The sequence below is a fragment of the Haliotis cracherodii genome, unplaced genomic scaffold (assembly GCF_022045235.1).
Source record: "Haliotis cracherodii isolate W230 unplaced genomic scaffold, xgHalCrac1.p SCAF_15, whole genome shotgun sequence".
Taxonomy (NCBI): domain Eukaryota; kingdom Metazoa; phylum Mollusca; class Gastropoda; order Lepetellida; family Haliotidae; genus Haliotis; species Haliotis cracherodii.
Window position 1 is genome coordinate 16,413,619 of NW_027266270.1, and position 21,392 is coordinate 16,435,010.

General features: G+C 43.8%; 1 protein-coding gene across 1 annotated transcript; it reads left to right on the plus strand.

Annotated features, from left to right (window-relative positions):
• The first annotated feature begins 3,170 nt into the window (after positions 1–3,170).
• LOC139461551 (prespore vesicle protein-like) lies at positions 3,171–4,387 on the plus strand. The gene is made up of 2 exons (XM_071243032.1): positions 3,171–3,352; positions 3,991–4,387. Exons 1-2 carry the CDS (start codon positions 3,171–3,173, stop codon positions 4,385–4,387), a joined length of 579 nt encoding a protein of 192 aa, XP_071099133.1.
• Positions 4,388–21,392: the final 17,005 nt, after the last annotated feature.

The following is a 21,392-nucleotide window of genomic DNA, read 5'->3' on the forward strand; positions in this document are numbered from 1 at the left end:
ATGAACCGTAAAGTACGGTTATAACGAACTCAAAGGGACTACTAATTTTAGTTCGTTATAACCGTAGTTCGTTATAAGCATATATACAGTATAACAACAGAAAATAGTCGGGACCAAAAAAGTAAGTTCGTTTTAAGCGTGTTAGTTATAACCGTAGTTTACTGTATAATACTTACGTTTGCTAAAAGTTAGAGCCATGTCTTTATGTGTACATAACGTTTTGTACCACCGTCGGAATGGGAGCAAACTTCCTCTGGGGGACATTTTACAAACGTTAGCAAATCCGTTCGAATGATAAACTCCCCCAAGTCTTGTATATTATTTCTGATTTTATATCTTACTTGCACATATTTGACACAAAATAGTACTCGAAATCGTTTGCTTGACATGCCGAGTGTGCTATTAAAAGGTATATCAGACAAAATAAGCGCTATGTTTAAAATCAGTCACAAAAACTATATATTCTGTCTGTCGTTTGCTTTTCACATTTTGGCATTTCTTCTCAATCTACCTGGTCTTGGAAACTTTGTTAGAATTATCCCAGCTATGGTGTCTCTTGAAATACTCACATGATTCCGTTCCGAGTTTAACAAATGGACGCCACAGAAGTAATATTTATCATTATGAAATTTTATATGTCGCTAGCTTGTGTACGCAAATTCATTAATTCACAGTCCCGACTCCCGTCTGTCGACATTGACTGAGAGTTCCGACTCCCGTATATCGACATTAAGTGAGAGTCCCGACTCCCGCATGTCGACATTAACCCGGAGTCCCGATTCCCATATGTCGACATTAACCAGCGGTCCTTGTTACTGGTATCTCGACATAATCCACGGTCACCTCAACTCAACTTATTCTCGACATTATCCAGCGGTCCTTGTTACTTGTACCTCCACATGATCCACGGTCACCTCAACTCAACTTATTCTCGACATTATCCAGCGGTCCTTGTTACTTGTATCTCGACATAATCCACGGTCATCTCAACTCAACTTATTCTCGACATTATCCAGCGGTCCTTGTTACTTGTATCTCGACATAATCCACGGTCACCTCAACTCAACTTATTCTCGACTTTATCCAGCGGTCCTTGTTACTTGTATCTCGACATAATCCACGGTCACCTCAACTCAACATATTCTCGACATTATCCAGCGGTCCTTGTTACTGGTATCTCCACATGATCTACGGTCACCTTGACTCAACTTATTCTTGACATTATCCAGCGGTCCTTGTTACTTGTATCTTGACATAATCCACGGTCACCTCAACTCAACTTATTCTCGACATTATCCAGCGGTCCTTGTTACTTGTACCTCCACATGATCCACGGTCACCTCAACTCAACTTATTCTTGACATTATCCAGCGGTCCTTGTTACTTGTATCTTGACATAATCCACGGTCACCTCAACTCAACTTATTCTTGATATTATCCAGCGGTCCTTGTTACTTGTATCTTGACATAATCCACGGTCACCTCAACTCAACTTATTCTCGACATTATCCAGCGGTCCTTGTTACTTGTACCTCCACATGATCCACGGTCACCTCAACTCAACTTATTCTCGACATTATCCAGCGGTCCTTGTTACTTGTACCTCCACAAGATCCACAGTCACCTCAACTCAACTTATTCTCGACATTATCCAGCGGTCCTTGTTACTTGTACCTCCACAAGATCCACAGTCACCTCAACTCAACTTATTCTCGACATTATCCAGCGGTCCTTGTTACTGGTATCTCGACATAATCCACGGTCACCTCAACTCAACTTATTCTCGACATTATCCAGCGGTCCTTGTTACTTGTACCTCCACATGATGCACGGTCACCTCAACCCAACTTTGCTTCATGGTTTTAGTTTGTCCCCTAATATTGTTTCCGTCATTTAGGCTTACAAGTGCACATCAAATACAGTAAAGTACGGTTATAACGATCTCAAAGGGACTACTAATTTTAGTTCGTTATAACCGTAGTTCGTTATAATCATATATATAGTATAACAACAGCAAATAGTCGGGACCAAAAAAGTAAGTTCGTTATATCCGTCATTTCGTTATAAACGGGTTCGTTATAACCGTAGTTTACTGTATTAATAATAAAAGTGGTGGACATTCCAAAAATGTTTTCATAATTGAGTTATTATTATAGTTATTAAAGATTATTTTTCAATCTTCTAAAAAATAAGTTGAGCTACAGAGGTTCGCTTTGAGCTGATACAGACCTAAATTACAACAGAAACGATCTGGTTATGAATGTAACTACAGTAAACTACGGTTATAACGAACTCAAAGGGAAAACTAATTTTAGTAATGAGACCACACCATGTTACTCGATAAACAACAAAAGTGTGCACTGTACAGGTGTGTCTGCTATCGTAAGTTTATCATACTGAATTTTCTCACTCTAGTCATCGCATGTTATACGCAGAATATGTCCACTTCAAATGCTAAAGCCTAATCACTGTGTTACTATTGATAGTTGGGGATGTCTTTTGAGGACGATATAATCACTTTGCTCTTCATTGTCCGAAAGTAATATCTTAAATTTAATTTGTTTCCCACTCTCCCCTAAACACCTGTAACTATTTTACCTAGTGCTTGAACTCCGTCAATGTGCTGTATAAAATGTGAAAAAAGACAAATACAAAATATTAAAAATATTATAATATTAAACTAACGTTTTTAATTTGTGGCATGTTGACCAAAGGGCATCAACTCGAAATGTTCTCAACAATAGCTTATAACTACTTGAAACGACTGAATAATATAACCTCGAGGTTCGTTTAAATGTGCGAATATCGGTAAGTTATTCCTCTGATACTTCTAGGAGATATTCCCTTAATTCAAAAACTGATTGTTGTTATCAGTCACCCAGACCTTTATCAAAGAAGTGTAAATTTGTAATCAGTTACCAAATAAGATAGTATATCACCTCCTCAATTGGATGACCGAGTGTGATGTTTTACATGCGTCTCCGTCCGACATATTCAATATTTTAATCATAAATTGATAGTTCATTTTTTTAACGAATCAAACCCAGGATTTTTTCAGGATTTTGTTGACCTCCACTGATCCGCACCGGTCCCCTACCCACCACAATCCGCATGACCCCACCCACCACAATACATCGGATTCCGACGGAACCACACCCACCACAATCCGCATGACCCCACCCACCACAATACATCGGATTCCGATGGAACCACACCCATCAAAATCTGCAGGACACCCATTGACTGCTATCCGCCGGACCACCGGCCACAACAATCAGCAGGACCACCGGCCACAACAATCAGCAGGACCACCGGCCACAACAATCAGCGGGACCACCGGCCACAACAATCAGTAGGACCACCGGACACAACAATCAGCCGGACCACCGGACACAACAATCAGCGGGACCACCGGCCACAACAATCAGTAGGACCACCGGACACAACAATCAGCAGGACCACCGGCCACAACAATCAGCGGGACCACCGGCCACAACAATCAGCCGGACCACCGGCCACAACAATCAGCCGGACCACCGGCCACAACAATCAGCAGGACCACCAGCCACAACAATCAGCAGGACCACCGGCCACAACAATCAGCAGGACCACCCGCCACAACAATCAGCAGGACCCTCACTCGACACAATCCACGGGAACCCAAACCCACCACAATCAGCAGGAACCCTAACCCACCACAATCAGCGGGACCCTAACCCACCACAATCAGCAGGACCCTAACCCACCACAATCAGCAGGACCCTAACCCACAACAATCAGCAGGACCCTAACCCACAACAATCAGCGGGACCCTAACCCACCACAATCAGCGGGACCCTAACCCACCACAATCAGCAGGACCCTAACCCACCACAATCAGCAGGACCCCGGACCACCAGCCACAACAATCAGCAGGACCACCAGCCACAACAATCAGCAGGACCCTAACCCACAACAATCAGCGGGACCCTAACCCACCACAATCAGCAGGACCCTAACCCACCACAATCAGCAGGACCCCGGACCACCAGCCACAACAATCAGCAGGACCACCAGCCACAACAATCAGCAGGACCACCAGCCACAACAATCAGCAGGACCACCAGCCACAACAATCAGCAGGACCACCAGCCACAACAATCCCCAGGACCCTAACCCACCACAATCAGCAGGACCCCGGACCACCGGCCACAACAATCAGCAGGACCACCAGCCACAACAATCAGCAGGACCACCAGCCACAACAATCAGCAGGACCACCAGCCACAACAATCCCCAGGACCCTAACCCACCACAATCAGCGGGACCCTCACCCACCACAATCAGCAGGACCCTCACCCACCACAATCAGCGGGACCCTCACCCACCACAATCAGCAGGACCCTAACCCACCACAATCCACGGGAACCCAAACCCACCACAATCCACAAGACCCTTAAACAATCACAATCCACAGGACCCCTAATCCACCACAATACACAGGACCCCAGACAATCTACCACAATACACAGGACACTAACCTACCACAGTCCACACGAACCTTAACCCACCACAATCCCCAGGACCATAACCCACAACAATCAGCAGGACTCTAACCCACCACAATCCACAAGACCCTTAAACAATCACAATCCACAGGACCCCTAATCCACCACAATACACAGGACCCCAGGCAATCTACCACAATACACAGGACCCTTAACCCACCACAATACACAGGATCCCAAGCCCAACACAATCTCCAGGACCCTAACCCACCACAATCCACAGGACCCCAACCCACCACAATCCACAAGACCCTTAACCAATCATAATCCACAGGACCCCTAATCCACCACAATACACAGGACCCCTGACAATCTACCACAATCCACAGGACCCTAACCCACAACAATCCACAGGACCCTAACCCACAACAATCCACAGGACCCTAACCCACAACAATCCACAGGACCCCTTACCCACCACAATCTACAGGACCCTTAACCTACAACAATCCATACGACGCCTAACCTACCACAATCCACAGGACCCCTAAACCCCCACAATACACAGAACCCCTGACAAACTACCACAATACACAGGACCCTAGCCAACCACAATCCGCACGACCCATAACCCACCACAATCCACATAACCCCTGACCCACCACAATCTACAGAACACCTAACCTCTCACAATCCACAGGACCCTTAACCCACAACAATCCATACGACCCCTAACCTCCCACAATCCACAGGACCCTTAACCCACAACAATCCATACGACCCCTAACCCACCACAATCCACAGGACCCTTAACCCACAACAATCCATACGACCCCTAACCCACAGGACCCAAACTCACCATAATCCGCAGGACTATCACCCACCACTACCAGGCGGACCCCACCCACCCCATCCGCACCCACCACAATTCGTAGTACCCCGACCTATAAACCGCAGTATCCCAACACACCACAAGTCGTAGTACCCACACACACCACAAGTCGTAGTACGCACACACGCCACAAGTCGTAGTACCAATACACACCACAAGTCGTAGAAAGCACACACACCACAAGTCGTAGTACCCACACACACCACAAGTCGTAGTACCCACACACACCACAAGGCGTAGTACCCACACACACCACAAGTCGTAGTACCCACACACACCACACGTCACATGAGTCCAACCCACCACAATTCACAGCACCCCACCACGATATTCGTAATGACCCGTTCCCAATAAGACGGCAAAAGAACAACACACTTTTATACGGCAAGATCATTACAGTTTTTGAAAAAACAATCCTTCTTTATCTTTTGAAATGAGAAATCATAATTCCTCTGTCAATATTCAAGTCATGTTCAATTTGAAATATTACAAATGTTGAGATCAATACAAACAGGTGTATGGCTGAAGGCAGATAACTCCGTCACCGCGTGGCCGCGTGGATGGTTCACTGACCCATAGTAGTCCCGCAATAATCCATAACACTCACGGCTAGCCCGAACCAACAGACCTACAGATCATGCCTGTTGTTCCCATATGTAAAAACTGATAGCCAGACATACATTTACATGGCAACTTCATTTGCATGCGGTAGGCGTTTGAAAACACTTTAAATCTTGTGTATTTATATGACATGATCGAACAATCTTGAAGTGTGATGCATTCCCTTCGTATGGCTATGTAAATTTCACCACGTACGCACCTGATGAGAATAACATGGTACCCGAAATAAAGTAATGTATTGAATAAAACCAGTTCTATAAAGGAACCCTCAAGTTTCCTTAGTTCAGGGCTGAAAAGGGGGTGATTGTAGACGGCTGGAATTGAGCTTGATGGTATGTGTATGCGTGTGATGGTATGTATGTGCGTGTGATGATGATATGTACGCTTTATGGTATTTATGTATGTGCACGTCATATGTATGTACGTGTCATGATATTTATGTATGTGTGATAATATGTATGTGCGTGTGATGGTATGTGTATGCGTGTGATGGTATGTATGTGCGTGTGATGGTATGTATGTAAGCTTTATGGTATTTATGTATGTGCGCGTCATATGTATGTACGTGTAATGATACTTATGGTATGTATGTGCACGTCATATGTATATGCGTGTGATGATATGTATGTACGTGTGATGGTATGTATGTACGTGTGATGGTATGTATGTACGTGTGATGGTATGTATGTACGTGTGATGATATGTATGTGCGTGTGGTGGTATGCATGTACGTGTGATGGTATGTATATACGTGTGATGATATGTATGTGCGTGTGATGATATGTATGTACGTGTGATGGTTTGTATGTACGTGTGATGATATGTATGTGCGTGTGATGATATGTATGTACATGTGATGATATGTATGTGCGTGTGATGATATGTATGTACGTGTGATGGTTTGTATGTACGTGTGATGATATGTATGTGCGTGTGATGATATGTATGTACGTGTGATGATATGTATGTACGTGTGATGATATGTATGTGCTTGTGATGATATGTATGTACGTGTGATGGTTTGTATGTACGTGTGATGATATGTATGTACGTGTGATGATATGTATGTACATGTGATGGTATGTATGTACGTGTGATGGTATGTATGTACGTGTGATGATATGTATGTGCGTGTGATGATATGTATGCACGTGTGATGATATGTATGTGCGTGTGATGATATGTATGTACGTGTGATGGTTTGTATGTACGTGTGATGATATGTATGTGCGTGTGATGATATGTATGTACGTGTGGTGATATGTATGTGCGTGTGATGGTATGCATGTACGTGTGGTGATATGTATGTGCGTGTGATGGTATGCATGTACGTGTGATGGTATGTATGTACGTGTGATGATATGTATGTACGTGTGATGATATGTATGTGCGTGTGATGATATGTATGTACGTGTGATGGTATGTATGTACGTGTGATGATATGTATGTGCGTGTGATGATATGTATGTGCGTGTGATGGTATGTATGTACGTGTGATGGTATGTATGTACGTGTGATGATATATCAGGCCATCAACATTTTCAAATAACATATATTTATATACCGGATTTTTTGTGTGGTCAGGTTCAATGAACTACATGCTGCCTGTGCGTTTCTTATTTTGAAGAGTGTATATGCATGTACGACGGCGTGATGGTATGTATGTGTGCGTGATGATATTTATGTATGTACGCGTGATGAAATAAATGTGCCCGCGATTATTTAAGAATTGACTTTGTGTGAGTTCATTGGAGTATGAACCTTCATAGAGTGAGGACCAAACTGTATGAACGTCGGTTCATTGGCCCTTACTCTATGAAGGTTCAGACTCCAATTGACTCACACAAAGTGAATGTCAATTCTTAAATAATCGCGTGCACATTCATTTCATAATTTTTTATCACAATTTCTTACTCCAAAGGATGTAGGCCAAGATCGTATTTAGTACGTATGACTTCATGTTTACACTGATAGCCATACAACAACCAGCTATATCGCGGAATAAAATAGTTCCTCAAAAAGAGAGGTGACATGAGCGTATGGATGCACAACCTGCTCTTCAGAAACATCTTACGCATCACACGTACTCAAATAATATCTGATTCACCATTAGATAAGAAAGGTCTGTTAAGAACTACCTCAGTAAGTCAGTCACAATGACAGCGCGCCGTAATACATTTACATCAAGTACAAGACGTCAAACTGGCCGACACGATAAACGTATCGAGAGAGATTTCGGGAGTTCCTAATAAACCCATGGCGGTTACATATTTTAGTCATCGTTGATCAATTGGCCGATCATTGAAAGGTGATTAAAGATCTGTCAAATAAACACTAAGGTAAAGTCATAGATTGCTGTAGACAATCACTGCAGGCTAGACACCGATCGAGTCGATGCTGCCATAGTTTGGATGTGGATTTCTTCGTTTTGTTCACTAGGACGGGTCGTAGCGAGGATATTTGAGAACGATCGTGCAGTCGAACTCTGACGTTTCTCAATGTATACTGAAACGCTGAGTCCAAGATTAAAGGGTCTAAATGATCAGAAAGAACGCTAATCAGTACGTATTCGTGCAAGGGAATCACAGGTTTCCCCAGGGATGTGGAAGTAGTCCGTCAGAGTTTACGTCATTTCAAGAACACGGTCTCGTGACCGACCTCTCGTCCAATGAAAAAGCCGTATATCGTGTATACGTCAAATTAAAAAATTATATGTATGTATGTACGTACGCGTGATGGCGTGTATGTATGTGCGCGTGATGATATGTATGTATGCGTGATGGTATATATGTATGCGTGATAGTACGTATGTGCATGTTATGAAATGTTTGTGCATATGATGGTACGTTTGTGCATGCACTAGTATGTTTGACCGTTTGATGGTATCTTTGTGGATGTGGCGGTTTGTTGGTGAGTGAGTAACTTTGGTTTCAAAGCCGCTTTGAACAGTATTTCAGTTATATCATGGTTTGACAGCTTAATGTAGGAGCCACCAGCACGGGTGTGGTGCTGACAAAGCAAGAAACATAATGGTGGCAAACCGGGAATCATAGGTTTCTGGCGTGCCCAAAGGACGCAGCTCTGCACAGCGAATCGCGGCGCACTTAGACGACTGGCCCACCCGTGCCCCGTGTACATTTTTATGGTATATTTTGACCTTTGATGGTATATTTGTGCATGTAATGGAAATTTAATTCTGGATATACATACACCGTGAACACAACTATTGACACAGGAGACCTACAGGATCGGGCTACGTGGCGGGAAGTGACACCCGCTCCGTCATACTCTAAACTTCACATCAAATCGCACTGAACCAGCAAACGCCGTCAATCATAACTGATCATTAACGTCCCCGCACTTAACTTATTCAGTGGAGAAATTAAAGTCTGACAAACAGAACCAAAAACAAACGCGGACGGCAACTGCTGAAAGAAGCGTGGATATACACAACGATGTGGCGACTGAATCAATAAACAGATTATCAACAAAACAAATCATACCTCTTGCTGATTTTATTTTAAACTGGTGGTAGACACGTTTTCGATAATCAAAGTCAACGAGATTTTCAGTCTGGTAGATGTGGGCGTGGTCACGACGCGTTCTTAGCAACGCGTCAGCTTGGGATATATACCACCAGTTAAACGGCGTGGATTAGTACTAGACAATGGATTTGGGGGGCAGTGAACGCACTCCGCGCACAGACACTACCTCGCCCTTCATAAATCCATGGCGGGAGAACCCGGAAGTACGGTGTCCGATCTGCGGACGTCCAGGATCCGCCCTGTGTAAGTACCACTGTCAGTATGTTGGCTGGGTCATGTTACGGTGGCCCTGGGGGAATTCCGGGTTTGAATTGGGCCACAGAAACCCATGCTTGTCGTACGAGGCGTCGACTTCGTTAATAGATCGGAGGGTCATGTTCGTTGCTCATGCTGTCAATCACTGGATGTTGGGTGTAGACTCGATTATTTACATGCCGACATCATATAGCTGGAATATTGCTGAGTGAGGCGTCAACAACAAACAAACAAACAAACAAACAAACACAGTACATGTGCGTCTGATCTAGACTGGAACCCATACATAACATCAGACTCTCACTAGATTGAACTCGTGTATCTCGAAGAATGATTAACCCGCTTTTGAAGTTCATATTATTTCAATCATGATGTAAATAATCAGTGCGTGAGTATGGTTTTACGCCCTTGTAGCGATATTCCAGCAATATTACGGCGGCGGGGACACAAGAAATGGGCTTCACACATTGTTCCAATGTCGGGAATCGAACCCAGGTCCCCCCCAAATAATCAGTGTAGCAAGCACAACGCGCATACCATAATTGCTCGGCCAACGAAGCAGCGTGCAATTCAATGCATTCTCAGCTCCATTGGGAGTATACAACGATAAAAGGAGTTTTAATTTCCCATCTTTTGCCTCAAATATGAAGCGGTGAAGTGTAAAGTTGCTTCATTGACATAACAATGACGGCTTAAAGAGGGGCCTGTCTCCGTGGCCTCGGACCATTTCCAGTCAAGGCCTTGACGATGAAATAATTACATAGCTCTGTGTAATGGGGAACTGCTAGATTAATAAACATAATAAACGGTGACCTCGCAGATAAACAAACTGGTGTTTATGGGACCTACCTGGACTGCCAACCAGGCCCCTTTTGAGGTGGATGTAACTGAACCTTAGTACATCGCAACGGAACCCCTGTATCCCCCAACCCATATCCTCCGAACCCCAATCACACTGTTCCTAGCAAGGATAACAATATCATAGGAAAAGAATTGAATAGACAGTGAGTCTGCATTCAAGCAAAACCCGTGGGGACTTTGTCAACAGACCACAACCATCAACGTTGTGTATGTGGATTTTTTGTTCCATGAACAAGAAAAAGACCCACTCGTATAAAAATAATCAAAATATCAAAAACTTGGAATTATGGTATTGTTCATTCGAACAATGAATTTCGTGAATCCCACTTAAAAGTACTCTGCAAGCACGTGATGATCAGATACAACAGGATTTAATATAATGGAGTATCGACCGTGTAACCGCCATGACGACAGGGAGGACTGTTCCGGTCACGTGACTACGCAGCAGCAGACAATATCCGGTTCTGAGTGATGTAAATCCTAGACTTCCGGTCATACACGTGTTGTTGTATTTCAAGCAGTAATTTCAAATCGTTAGTGCGGGACTGTATTTTGTTGTTGTGACGAGACAATCTGTGTTGCCTGTCCGGCAGTTTTGACTTTATCATGTTGTGGAACATGGCTAAGCCCCTGTCCATGTCAGGGGGAATAATGGACTTTAACCACGGGCTTGAACAGGCGGTCAATACTCCAGATATCGATTTATTAGTATTTACAGGGATGGTACTAGACGCAGAACTATCAAACTAAGTCCTAGGTTCTTTTAATAACAGATATCTGAGATGCCATTTATTCACTGGAGCGTGATTATTTTCTTACCATTAGATTCATTAGAAATATTCACCCGTGTCCTTGTCGGACGATGCGAGTAGAATATTTGATAAAAATAAGATTATCAGATGGCGAAAGTTGTCATAGAGTGTCAAAGTGCGTCATATAATGTCATACAGTGTCATTCAGTGTCCACTGATAGCGTGTGATAAACCTCGACGGCTTGGACCTTTGCTAATGGTCTCAGTCACTGGTCTGTCGGGTTCAGACTCGAATATTTACAGGTCGCCGTGAAAAACTGGATTATTGTCCAAAGAAACGTTTTCTGAAGAAAACGAACTCATCAATGTCTCAATGAGAATGAGTGCTTGTCGACATTAAGCAGTTGTATCACAACGCATGTTTTTGTAACCAAAGTTAACGTCGGTCAAGGGGGAACGGGTGGCCGAGTCGACCGTCTAAGGCTCCGAAATTCGCTGTGCAGATTTTGGTCCCTTGCACGGACACACCAGAAAGCTGTGATAGTGGGTTCGAATCCATCTTCGCCCCGATTATGTTTCTAGGTTTGTCAGCACCATACCTGTGCTCGTGGGTTTCACCAAAGTGGTAAACTTCTCAGATACATGTATGCATCACTCCAGGCTTTCCTCCCACATTACGACTGGAATAGTGTTAAAAGTGGTGTTAAACCCAACTCACTCATTTACTAACTTCAGTCATTGATTTGTCACCCGGGTCGTCCATGGGGTTTGAAATGGAAGAATACTGATCCTGCCCAAAGCCGTTGATTGTGACCTGTTGAAATAGCTATACGCCACCCGCGTTTATGATACTAATAATTCTATTTCAATAATGGCAGTAACCACAACCTAATGACATGTAAGTCACCCTATGTAGATCTCAACCCTGGACAGCTGTAATCTTACAAATCAGGCGATATTGCCTGCACATGAGGATCTGTGTCTTACAAGTGCGACAACTGGTTCAATAGAGCATACACCACAACACGCCCCTGACACAGTAACCGCCCCGGGACTCAAGAATGTGGCCGTGATTTTCGATATAAGTGTGCGTGATCTGTCGGCTGGAATATGTCGACAAACTCATAACACTGTCTACATACAGTAATCTACGGTTATAACGAACACGCTTATAACGAACTGACGGATATAACGAACTAACTTTTTAGTCCCGACTATTTGCTGTAGTTATACTGTATAGATGCTTATAACGAATTACAGTTATAACGAACTAAAATTAGTAGTCCCTTTGAGTTTGTTATAACCGTAATTTACTGTACTTTGAATAATACAAACGTTTAAGTGAAACACATTTTAAATAACATTCTATATTATTTTCTGCAGATATGGAAATAAGTGATTGATATTAAAACAGATAGCTGCGATTGATATATTTACTGTGAAACCCCGTTAATCCGCTGTGCAGAGTTTTGGCACGCCAGACACCTATGATTGTGGGTTCGAATTCCGGTACGCCCCGATTATGTTTCTATTTTTGTCAGCACCATACCCGTGCTCGTGGGTTTCACCAAAGTGGTAAATGTCTGAGACCTACATTACTTCGGGCTTTCCTCCCACATTAAGCTGCCACGTAATATACATGTAACTGGAATACTGTTAAAATTGGCGTTAAACCCAACTCACTCACTAACTTCGGTCGAACTGCGCGTTCCTATGATGTTCCAATGGTAATCGTCCGGATTAACAAATGTCCGTATTACCGAATCATTGATGCGGAGTGGTATTACTTTGTGTATTTGTTAGCGACCTCAACAGTAATCGTTCGGTTTCGGATTAACCAGTCCGGTCTAACGAGGTTTCATTGTACAGTGTATGTGATATACAATACCTGTGATAAGGGGCGGTCGGGTAGCCCAGTAGTTAAAGCGTTCGCTCGTCACGCCGAGGACCTGGGTTCGATTCCCGACATGGGTACAATGTGTGAAGCCCATATCTGGTTTCCCCCGCCGCAATATTGCTGGAATATTGCTAAAAGCGGCGTAAAACCAAACTCACTCAATACCTATGATTAGACCCAAACTAGAATATCTAGTGACCTAGGCTCCATTCTTCATTGAAATAAACGTCGTAAAGCGCAACACATTGAACAAATAAACACTGCAAAAATGTGTTTAGAATGGAAACCATACAAAACATGCTTACATCTAAACATGTTTCATAAACGGAATACTCATTTGGTGTTTAATGTCTCAACTCGTTAAGAGCCTAAACACATGAAATGAGCTATTGTCACATCCTCACTCACATCCTAAACACCACATAGCTAGGCTTAAAAAGTGCTGTGTTCATTAGTGTGTAGTTGCTGTGTGACTTATAACATTCATATCATTCAAGAAGGGTAACCTGGTTTTCCCACGATCAGTCCAACACAATCCTAAGCATGTTTAGACCTAAACATGTCAAATTTATTGGAAACACGAAACACGGGTTTTAACAGTGTATTGATTGTGTTTTGTAGTCAGTATATAACAAGGCCTGAGTGCGGCGTTAACAACAAACAAACACACAATAACTGTCTTTGTTATTTTTATTTTCCTATATTTTTCATTGAACATTTTTGTGTGTGTAATATGTCATATCATCAATGATCAGCTGTCGGCGATGCTTGTTAATTACTCTCTAGATTTACGAGGTTGCTATTGAATATATGTCGTATAATTTCGCAACGTATCCTTCAATAACTCGGTATATTGGTAATCCATTAATAACAGGCAAATCAGTTATATCGCTTCTGTACGCTCACTCTATGAGATATACGCCGTATTTAACAAATAGTATGTTATACAGCGTGCCTAGGCGCTCGCTGATTGAACCCGGGTGTAATGTGAGGGCCAGTCACGGAGTTATTGATATATAATTATGCACATACATAGCTGTTATATGCATTGTGCTGTTAAGCCGACTGATGTGTACAACTAACAGCAGCTTTCCTTCTGTGACTTACAGAATGTTCGTTCGCAGTAGTGTCAAATCTTTACCCTCCAACCTCTGGTGTTCAGTTTCTCCTTTGGTCAGATTCTTATGGATTGACCAAGTATGGAGGACAGTGACAAAGTATGGAAGACTGTGACAAGGTATGGAGGACAGTGACAAAGTATGGAGGACAGTGACAAAGTATGGAGGACAGTGACAGAGTATGGAGGACAGTGACAAAGTATGGAGGACTGTGACAAAGTATGGAGGACAGTGACAGAGTATGGAGGACAGTGACAAAGTATGGAAGACTGTGACAAAGTATGGAGGACAGTGACAAAATATGGAGGACAGTGACAAGGTATGGAGGACAGTGACAAAGAACGGAGGACAGTGACAAAATATGGAGGACAGTGACAAAGTATGGAGGACACTGACCAAATATGGAGGACAGTGACAAGGTATGGAGGGCAGTGACCAAGTATGGCGGATAGTGACCAAGTATGGCGAACAGTGACCAAGTATGGCGGACAGTGACCAAGTATGGAGAACAGTGACCATGTATGGCGGACAGTGACAAAGTATGGCGGACAGTGACAAAGTATGGAGGACAGTGACCAAGTATGGCGGACAGTGACCAAGTATGGAGGACAGTGACAAGGTATGGCGTACAGTGACAAAATATGGCGGACAGTGACCAAGTATGGAGGACAGTGACCAAGTATGGCGGACAGTGACCAAGTATGGCGGACAGTGACCAAGTATGGCGGACAGTGACAAGGTATGGCGGACAGTGACCAAGTATGGCGGACAGTGACCAAGTATGGAGGACAGTGACCAAGTATGGCGGACAGTGACAAAGTATGGAGTACAGTGACGAAGTATGGCGAACAGTGACCAAGTATGGCGGACAGTGACCAAGTATGGCGGACAGTGACAATGTATGGAGGACAGTGACCAAGTATGGCGGACAGTGACGAAGTATGGCGGACAGTGACCAAGTATGGAGGACAGTGACCAAGTATGGCGGACAGTGACGAAGTATGGAGGACAGTGACGAAGTATGGCGAACAGTGACCAAGTATGGAGGACAGTGACAATGTATGGAGGACAGTGACCAAGTATGGCGGACAGTGACCAAGTATGGAGGACAGTGACCAAGTATGGAGGACAGTGACAAGGTATGGCGGACAGTGACCAAGTATGGAGGACAGTGACCAAGTATGGCGGACAGTGACCAAGTATGGCGGACAGTGACAAGGTATGGCGGACAGCGACAATGTATGGAGGACAGTGACCAAGTATGGCGGACAGTGACAAAGTATGGAGGACAGTGACGAAGTATGGCGAACAGTGACCAAGTATGGCGGACAGTGACCAAGTATGGAGGACAGTGACAAAGTATGGAGGACAGTGACCAAGTATGGCGGACAGTGACCAAGTATGGAGGACAGGGACAAGGTATGGAGGACAGTGACCAAGTATGGCGGACAGTGACCAAGTATGGCGGACAGTGACCAAGTATGGAGAACAGTGACCATGTATGGCGGACAGTGACAAAGTATGGCGGACAGTGACAAAGTATGGAGGACAGTGACAATATTAATTTAGTTCATGGTCATTAGGGACAGAATTAGGTTAACGTGTGGAAACCTGATACAGAAGACAGAAACTGAACGTTACTCATATTGCTAAATATAGCCCAAATCTTGCCCCTCTCCCCCGACAAAAGTGACATAAAGCCCCAAAAATGAAAAACAATGATAAAATATAATACAATACAATACAAAACGATATAACTTCAAGTGGTTTATTCTTCCTGTAGTGTTTTAGTGTACGATAAGACCACGAGTAGTTTATATGAGATATCATCATTATGTACCTTCTCTTTAAGGATTTAAATGTACAAGTAAAAATATTTACCCGTACTTAAATAATGATGACTCCCTTAATAGAATCCTTATTAGAATTATTATTCCTAATATTTGACACCTGTAATACGGAAATAGTAGGGAAAAGATGTGTATTATGCTCGCTTAAGACACACGTTCTACCTTCATTATTCCTTATATATATGATACTGTTGATGCGGAAACCATTCCTAACAAATCTGGACCTACTGCCCGGACCGACATCCCTAGCCTTTAAACCCCTGACAGTACCGTATCCCGAGACCGTGCTACGAACAGGACATTGTCGATGACCATTGTAAGAGAATTATCCACATGGACGGTGCCCTTTGAATTTCTATCGATATTAAATAGTCATATGGAAGTCAAAGAGCGTCAACTCTGCTGCCCGCTAGAGATTTTCTAAGACAGCCCGGTTTTATTCACCGTCGTGGCCGGTCCTAAACGTCTACATAGCGACGCCGCCGTGGTACTGGGCAACCGCGGACAAATATGGAAACACACTCTCCCCACGCCGGGCGCCGCTTCAGTCCCAACACTATCGACAATTGGTCATATTCTATCGATCATTCGTTCCCCGCTTTTGATCATAAACAACAAGTTAGCTTTCAGGTGTACCAATAGGGCTCAGTACTTTCTGTGTATGAATAGAGGACAAGTTAACCGTTTCTGACTTCTGTGAAAAGGCCAGGTATCAGTTGTAAGACATTGTGACATTGTTTTGTCACCTCCGTGGACTCCTGTGCACCACGTGACGCTGTGTGGGGCTTGTGGCGAGATTTCAGAGAGACCCCGTAGGCAGATGAGCCGGACGGTTGCATTCTGGGATACCTCAATGCTGAAGGGGGCAACAGATTCAATGGTCTTTTCTCAAAATTGTAATTGTCCGACGTCCTTCTTGTAACACTTACATATCGACGTCCTGTGCAAATGAGCTTTGTGTAAAAAAAATAAGGTTTTAGTGCTTGTACGTGTCGTTGAGATGGTGTTCCCGGTGTGATGACAAGTGTCTTGGAGTAGTCCGGCTGTCCTGGTCTTGATTGTATTGTGTGTGATGGAGTCTTGGCGGATACAGCGTGATGGAGGTTGGAGAAAATATGATCAGATGAACCTGAAATGATTCAATTTGATTGAAGACCATCAGCTTTAACCTAGTGTGAGAAACACGTAATCAGTCAAGATTTTTGATAACATTTGATTGGATTTGGAAAATGAATCTTGGATTTCTGTGCTGTATGATATTTCCAACCTTGGACACTGGACACTTTTCAGAAAAAATTGTAGCTATCTTAATTTGGATGGCAGTTCGTTCTCAGTGTGAATTGTGGTTCAATTAGTTCTGTGATCATGTGGGATTTAAGTCTGTTTTTGTGTGCGAATTAGTTCTATTTTCCTGTGAGAATCGGGTCACTGTTCCTGTGAGAATCAGGTCGGTGTTCCTGTGAGAATCAGGTCAGTGTTCCTGTGAGAATTAGTTTTACGTTCAGGAAACATATACATACTACCTCGACCTCTATGTACTCAGAGTGACACTGAAACATTATCTCAGTGTCATAAGAGGTAATACTTAGCTCTGTAATAAGAGGCAATACTTAGCTCTGACATGGGACATGTCGATGTCGCACAATAAAGACACATCTCGGTCACCAACCATGGCGCAGCTTCAAGGTCATGCTCCCCAGTCCAGGATGGGCTCTCAAGATACCAACCCCCCGTCAAGGGAGACAAATCCGTTCTGCAAGGCCCCCGCTCCTGCTTCGAGAGAAACCAACCCTTCCTCTAGGGAGAGCCCGGGTGAGTATTGGCACATGTCACTCGCCCAACCCCAATCGCCCTCTACTGTACTCCCACACATCCTCATCTAGGGAGAGCCCGGGTGAGTATTGGCACATGTCACTCGCCCAACCCCAATCGCCCTCTACTGTACTCCCACACATCCTCATCTAGGGAGAGTCCGGTTGAGTATTGGCACATGTCACTCGCCCAACCCCAATCGCCCTCTACTGTATTCCCACACATCCTCATCTAGGGAGAGTCCGGTTGAGTATTGGCACATGTCACTCGCCCAACCCCAATCGCCCTCTACTGTATTCCCACACATTCTCATCTAGGGAGAGTCCGGTTGAGTATTGGCACATGGCACTCGCCCAACCCCAATCGCCCTCTACTGTATTCCACACATCCTCATCTAGGGAGAGTCCAGTTGATTATTGGCACATGGCACTCGCCCAACCCCAATCGCCCTCTACTGTATTCCAGGGAGAGCCCGGTTGATTATTGGCACATGTCACTCGAAACATTATCTTAGTGTAATTAGAGCCCTGTGTGAAACTGAAACATTATCTCAGTGTAATTAGAGCCCTGTGTGAAACTGAAACATTATCTCAGTGTAATTAGAGCCCTGTGTGAAACTGAAACATTATCTCAGTGTAATTAGAGCCCTGTGTGAAACTGAGACACTAACTCAGTGTAATTAGAGCCCTGTGTGAAACTGAAACACTAACTCAGTGTAATTAGAGCCCTGTGTGAAATTGAAACACTAGCTCAGTGTAATTAGAGCCCTGTGTGAAACTGAAACACTAGCTCAGTGTAATAAGAGCCCTGTGTGAAACTGAAACACTAGCTCAGTGTAATAAGAGCCCTGTGTGAAACTGAAACACTAGCTCAGTGTAATTAGAGCCCTGTGTGAAACTGAAACACTAGCTCGGTGTAATTAGAGCCCCGTGTGAAACTGAAACACTAGCTCAGTGTAATTAGAGCCCTGTGTGAAACTGAAACACTAGCTCAGTGTAATAAGAGCCCTGTGTGAAACTGAAACACTAGCTCAGTGTAATAAGAGCCCTGTGTGAAACTGAAACACTAGTTCAGTGTAAATGGAGATAATAAATTTAGTTAACTATTGAATAACTGATTCATCTACATCATGAAAAATAAACAAGTAAAGTTCGAAGACTTGAGTCAACCGTGCCTGCTTTGCCAATTATCCCAAATCTAGAAACCAAATAAACCAAAAAATATGGATTTGAAAAATAAATTTGAACCTTTCCCGTACGATTTAACCGGCGTTCCCCGGATGTAGCACGTTGACGTAATGGCTTGTGGGTATTCAGTTAGGCACAGAAACATAACAATGGCTTTATAATGGCTTTCCGTAGAGTATTGATGTCCACCTCCGACCAGCCAAGCTGATTGCTCATTACTTGGCTCCCGATCACTTGGTGCATATCATCGCCCGTCATGTCGTATTTACTGGCGTAATCTGCCGTCGTAATTAATACAGTTTTAAATTAGTATTACTGTTCAGACTACAAAACACATATCTGGGTAGTCGGGTGGTCCCAGTGGGGGAGGGTTTGGCTGTAAAAGAACAACGGGTAACTTAATAGGTGTTAGGGAAAAATCGATTTTTTTCAACTAACGACCGGGGACGTTAACCAAAAACGCCAGTCGGTTCTGGATCAATGGCCGGTTTCTCTCATTATCACGGCAACACATTATCAACCCGATGCCCGGGATGTGTTGATTTCTGGCGCCGTGTTCTGCTGGGTTCATTTCATAGTTGAACAGTCTATTAATGTGGAATGTAAAGAACATCTCAGATTACAAAAAACAGGGAAACGAAATGCACCAAAAGGGATAACATTTGAAACGTTGTTTAAAGTTGTAAAATAGAGTCTGTTTCAAGATTGTTTATGCATTCGGAACACACAATATTGAAAAGGGAAAACTTATGTCGGATTTTCTATGTTGTTTCCATATTTATATTGGACATAGAAACTGCTTGTGTTCTAGGTTCATTGTGGTGTTGAGGGAGTTCTTTCGTTGACAGCGGTGTGTACTATAACATAGTTAAAGGTGTGGGTGTGGGGTGGGTGTCCCAGACGTCTAAGGCGCCGCAATTTTCAGTTCAGAGTTGCGTCCCTTGGGCACGCAAGAAACCTATGATTGTGGTTTCGAATCCCGATTCACCTCGATTTTGTTTCCATGTTTGTTAGCTCCATACCAGTGCTCGTAGGTTTCACCAAAGTGGTAAACGTCTGAGACCTGCGTCATATCAAGCTTTACTTCCACATTAAGCTGACACGCCGCGATATAACTAGAATATTGTCCACAGCGTTGTTAAACTTACTCATTCCCTCATAATTATGAACCTTCACTCCATCCGAATTGGGCCGTGGTGAAGTAGCTGGTACAGCTTTCGAACACACAAGGGCTTAGATAAAGGTGAGGTGAGGTGAATTGGATTTAACGTCGCGTCCAAGATTATTGCACTTACATAGCGACGTGCATGCACGTGTATGTGTGTGCCTGCTTGTACTAGTCCGGACTGATGCCGATTATTAGTGCTAGCACACTGAGATACCATGCCGCAGTTCAACATGAATACCCTACTCAGACACAGTTTACTGACTCCGAGCCGACCAGTCATTGTTTTAGCCCCTTAATGCCCAACGCCAGACAGGGTAACAACAAGTACCATCTTTTAACGTCTTTTGGTATGACGCGGCCGGGGATCAACTCCCGGACCTTCCGCTCTCCGGGAGGACGCTCTACCACTAAACCACGGAGATGGTGCGCTAAGATAAAGACGAACACGAGATGAGATCACGTTCGAGTCAAGTGTCTGTGTCCTCGCCTATAAGAACTATACAGTTATCTTTGTTTCTTAAAATATAATGCTCGATGTGTCACTCCAGATCTCCCCAATACATGAGTGAGTGAGTATGGTTTTACCCCGCTTTCAGCAATTTTCCAGCAATTTTATGGCAGATGACACCAGAAATGGGCTTCACACATTGTACCATGTGGGGAATCGAACCCGGGCTTTCGGCGTGACGAGCGAACGCTTTAACCATGTGGAACATTCAGCATTAATAAACTAAGTCAAAGTTGTTCTGATATGAAGGGTACCTGTGAAGACCCGAGTTAAAATTGGTTTCTAGTGGCCCATGCTTGTCGTAAGAGACGACTCAAGTTTTCGGGTGTTCAGGCTCGCTGACTTGATTGATGCATGTCATCGTAACCCAATTGCGTAGATCGATGCTCATGATTGGATTGTCTGATCCGGATTCGATTATTTACAGACGGCCGTCACA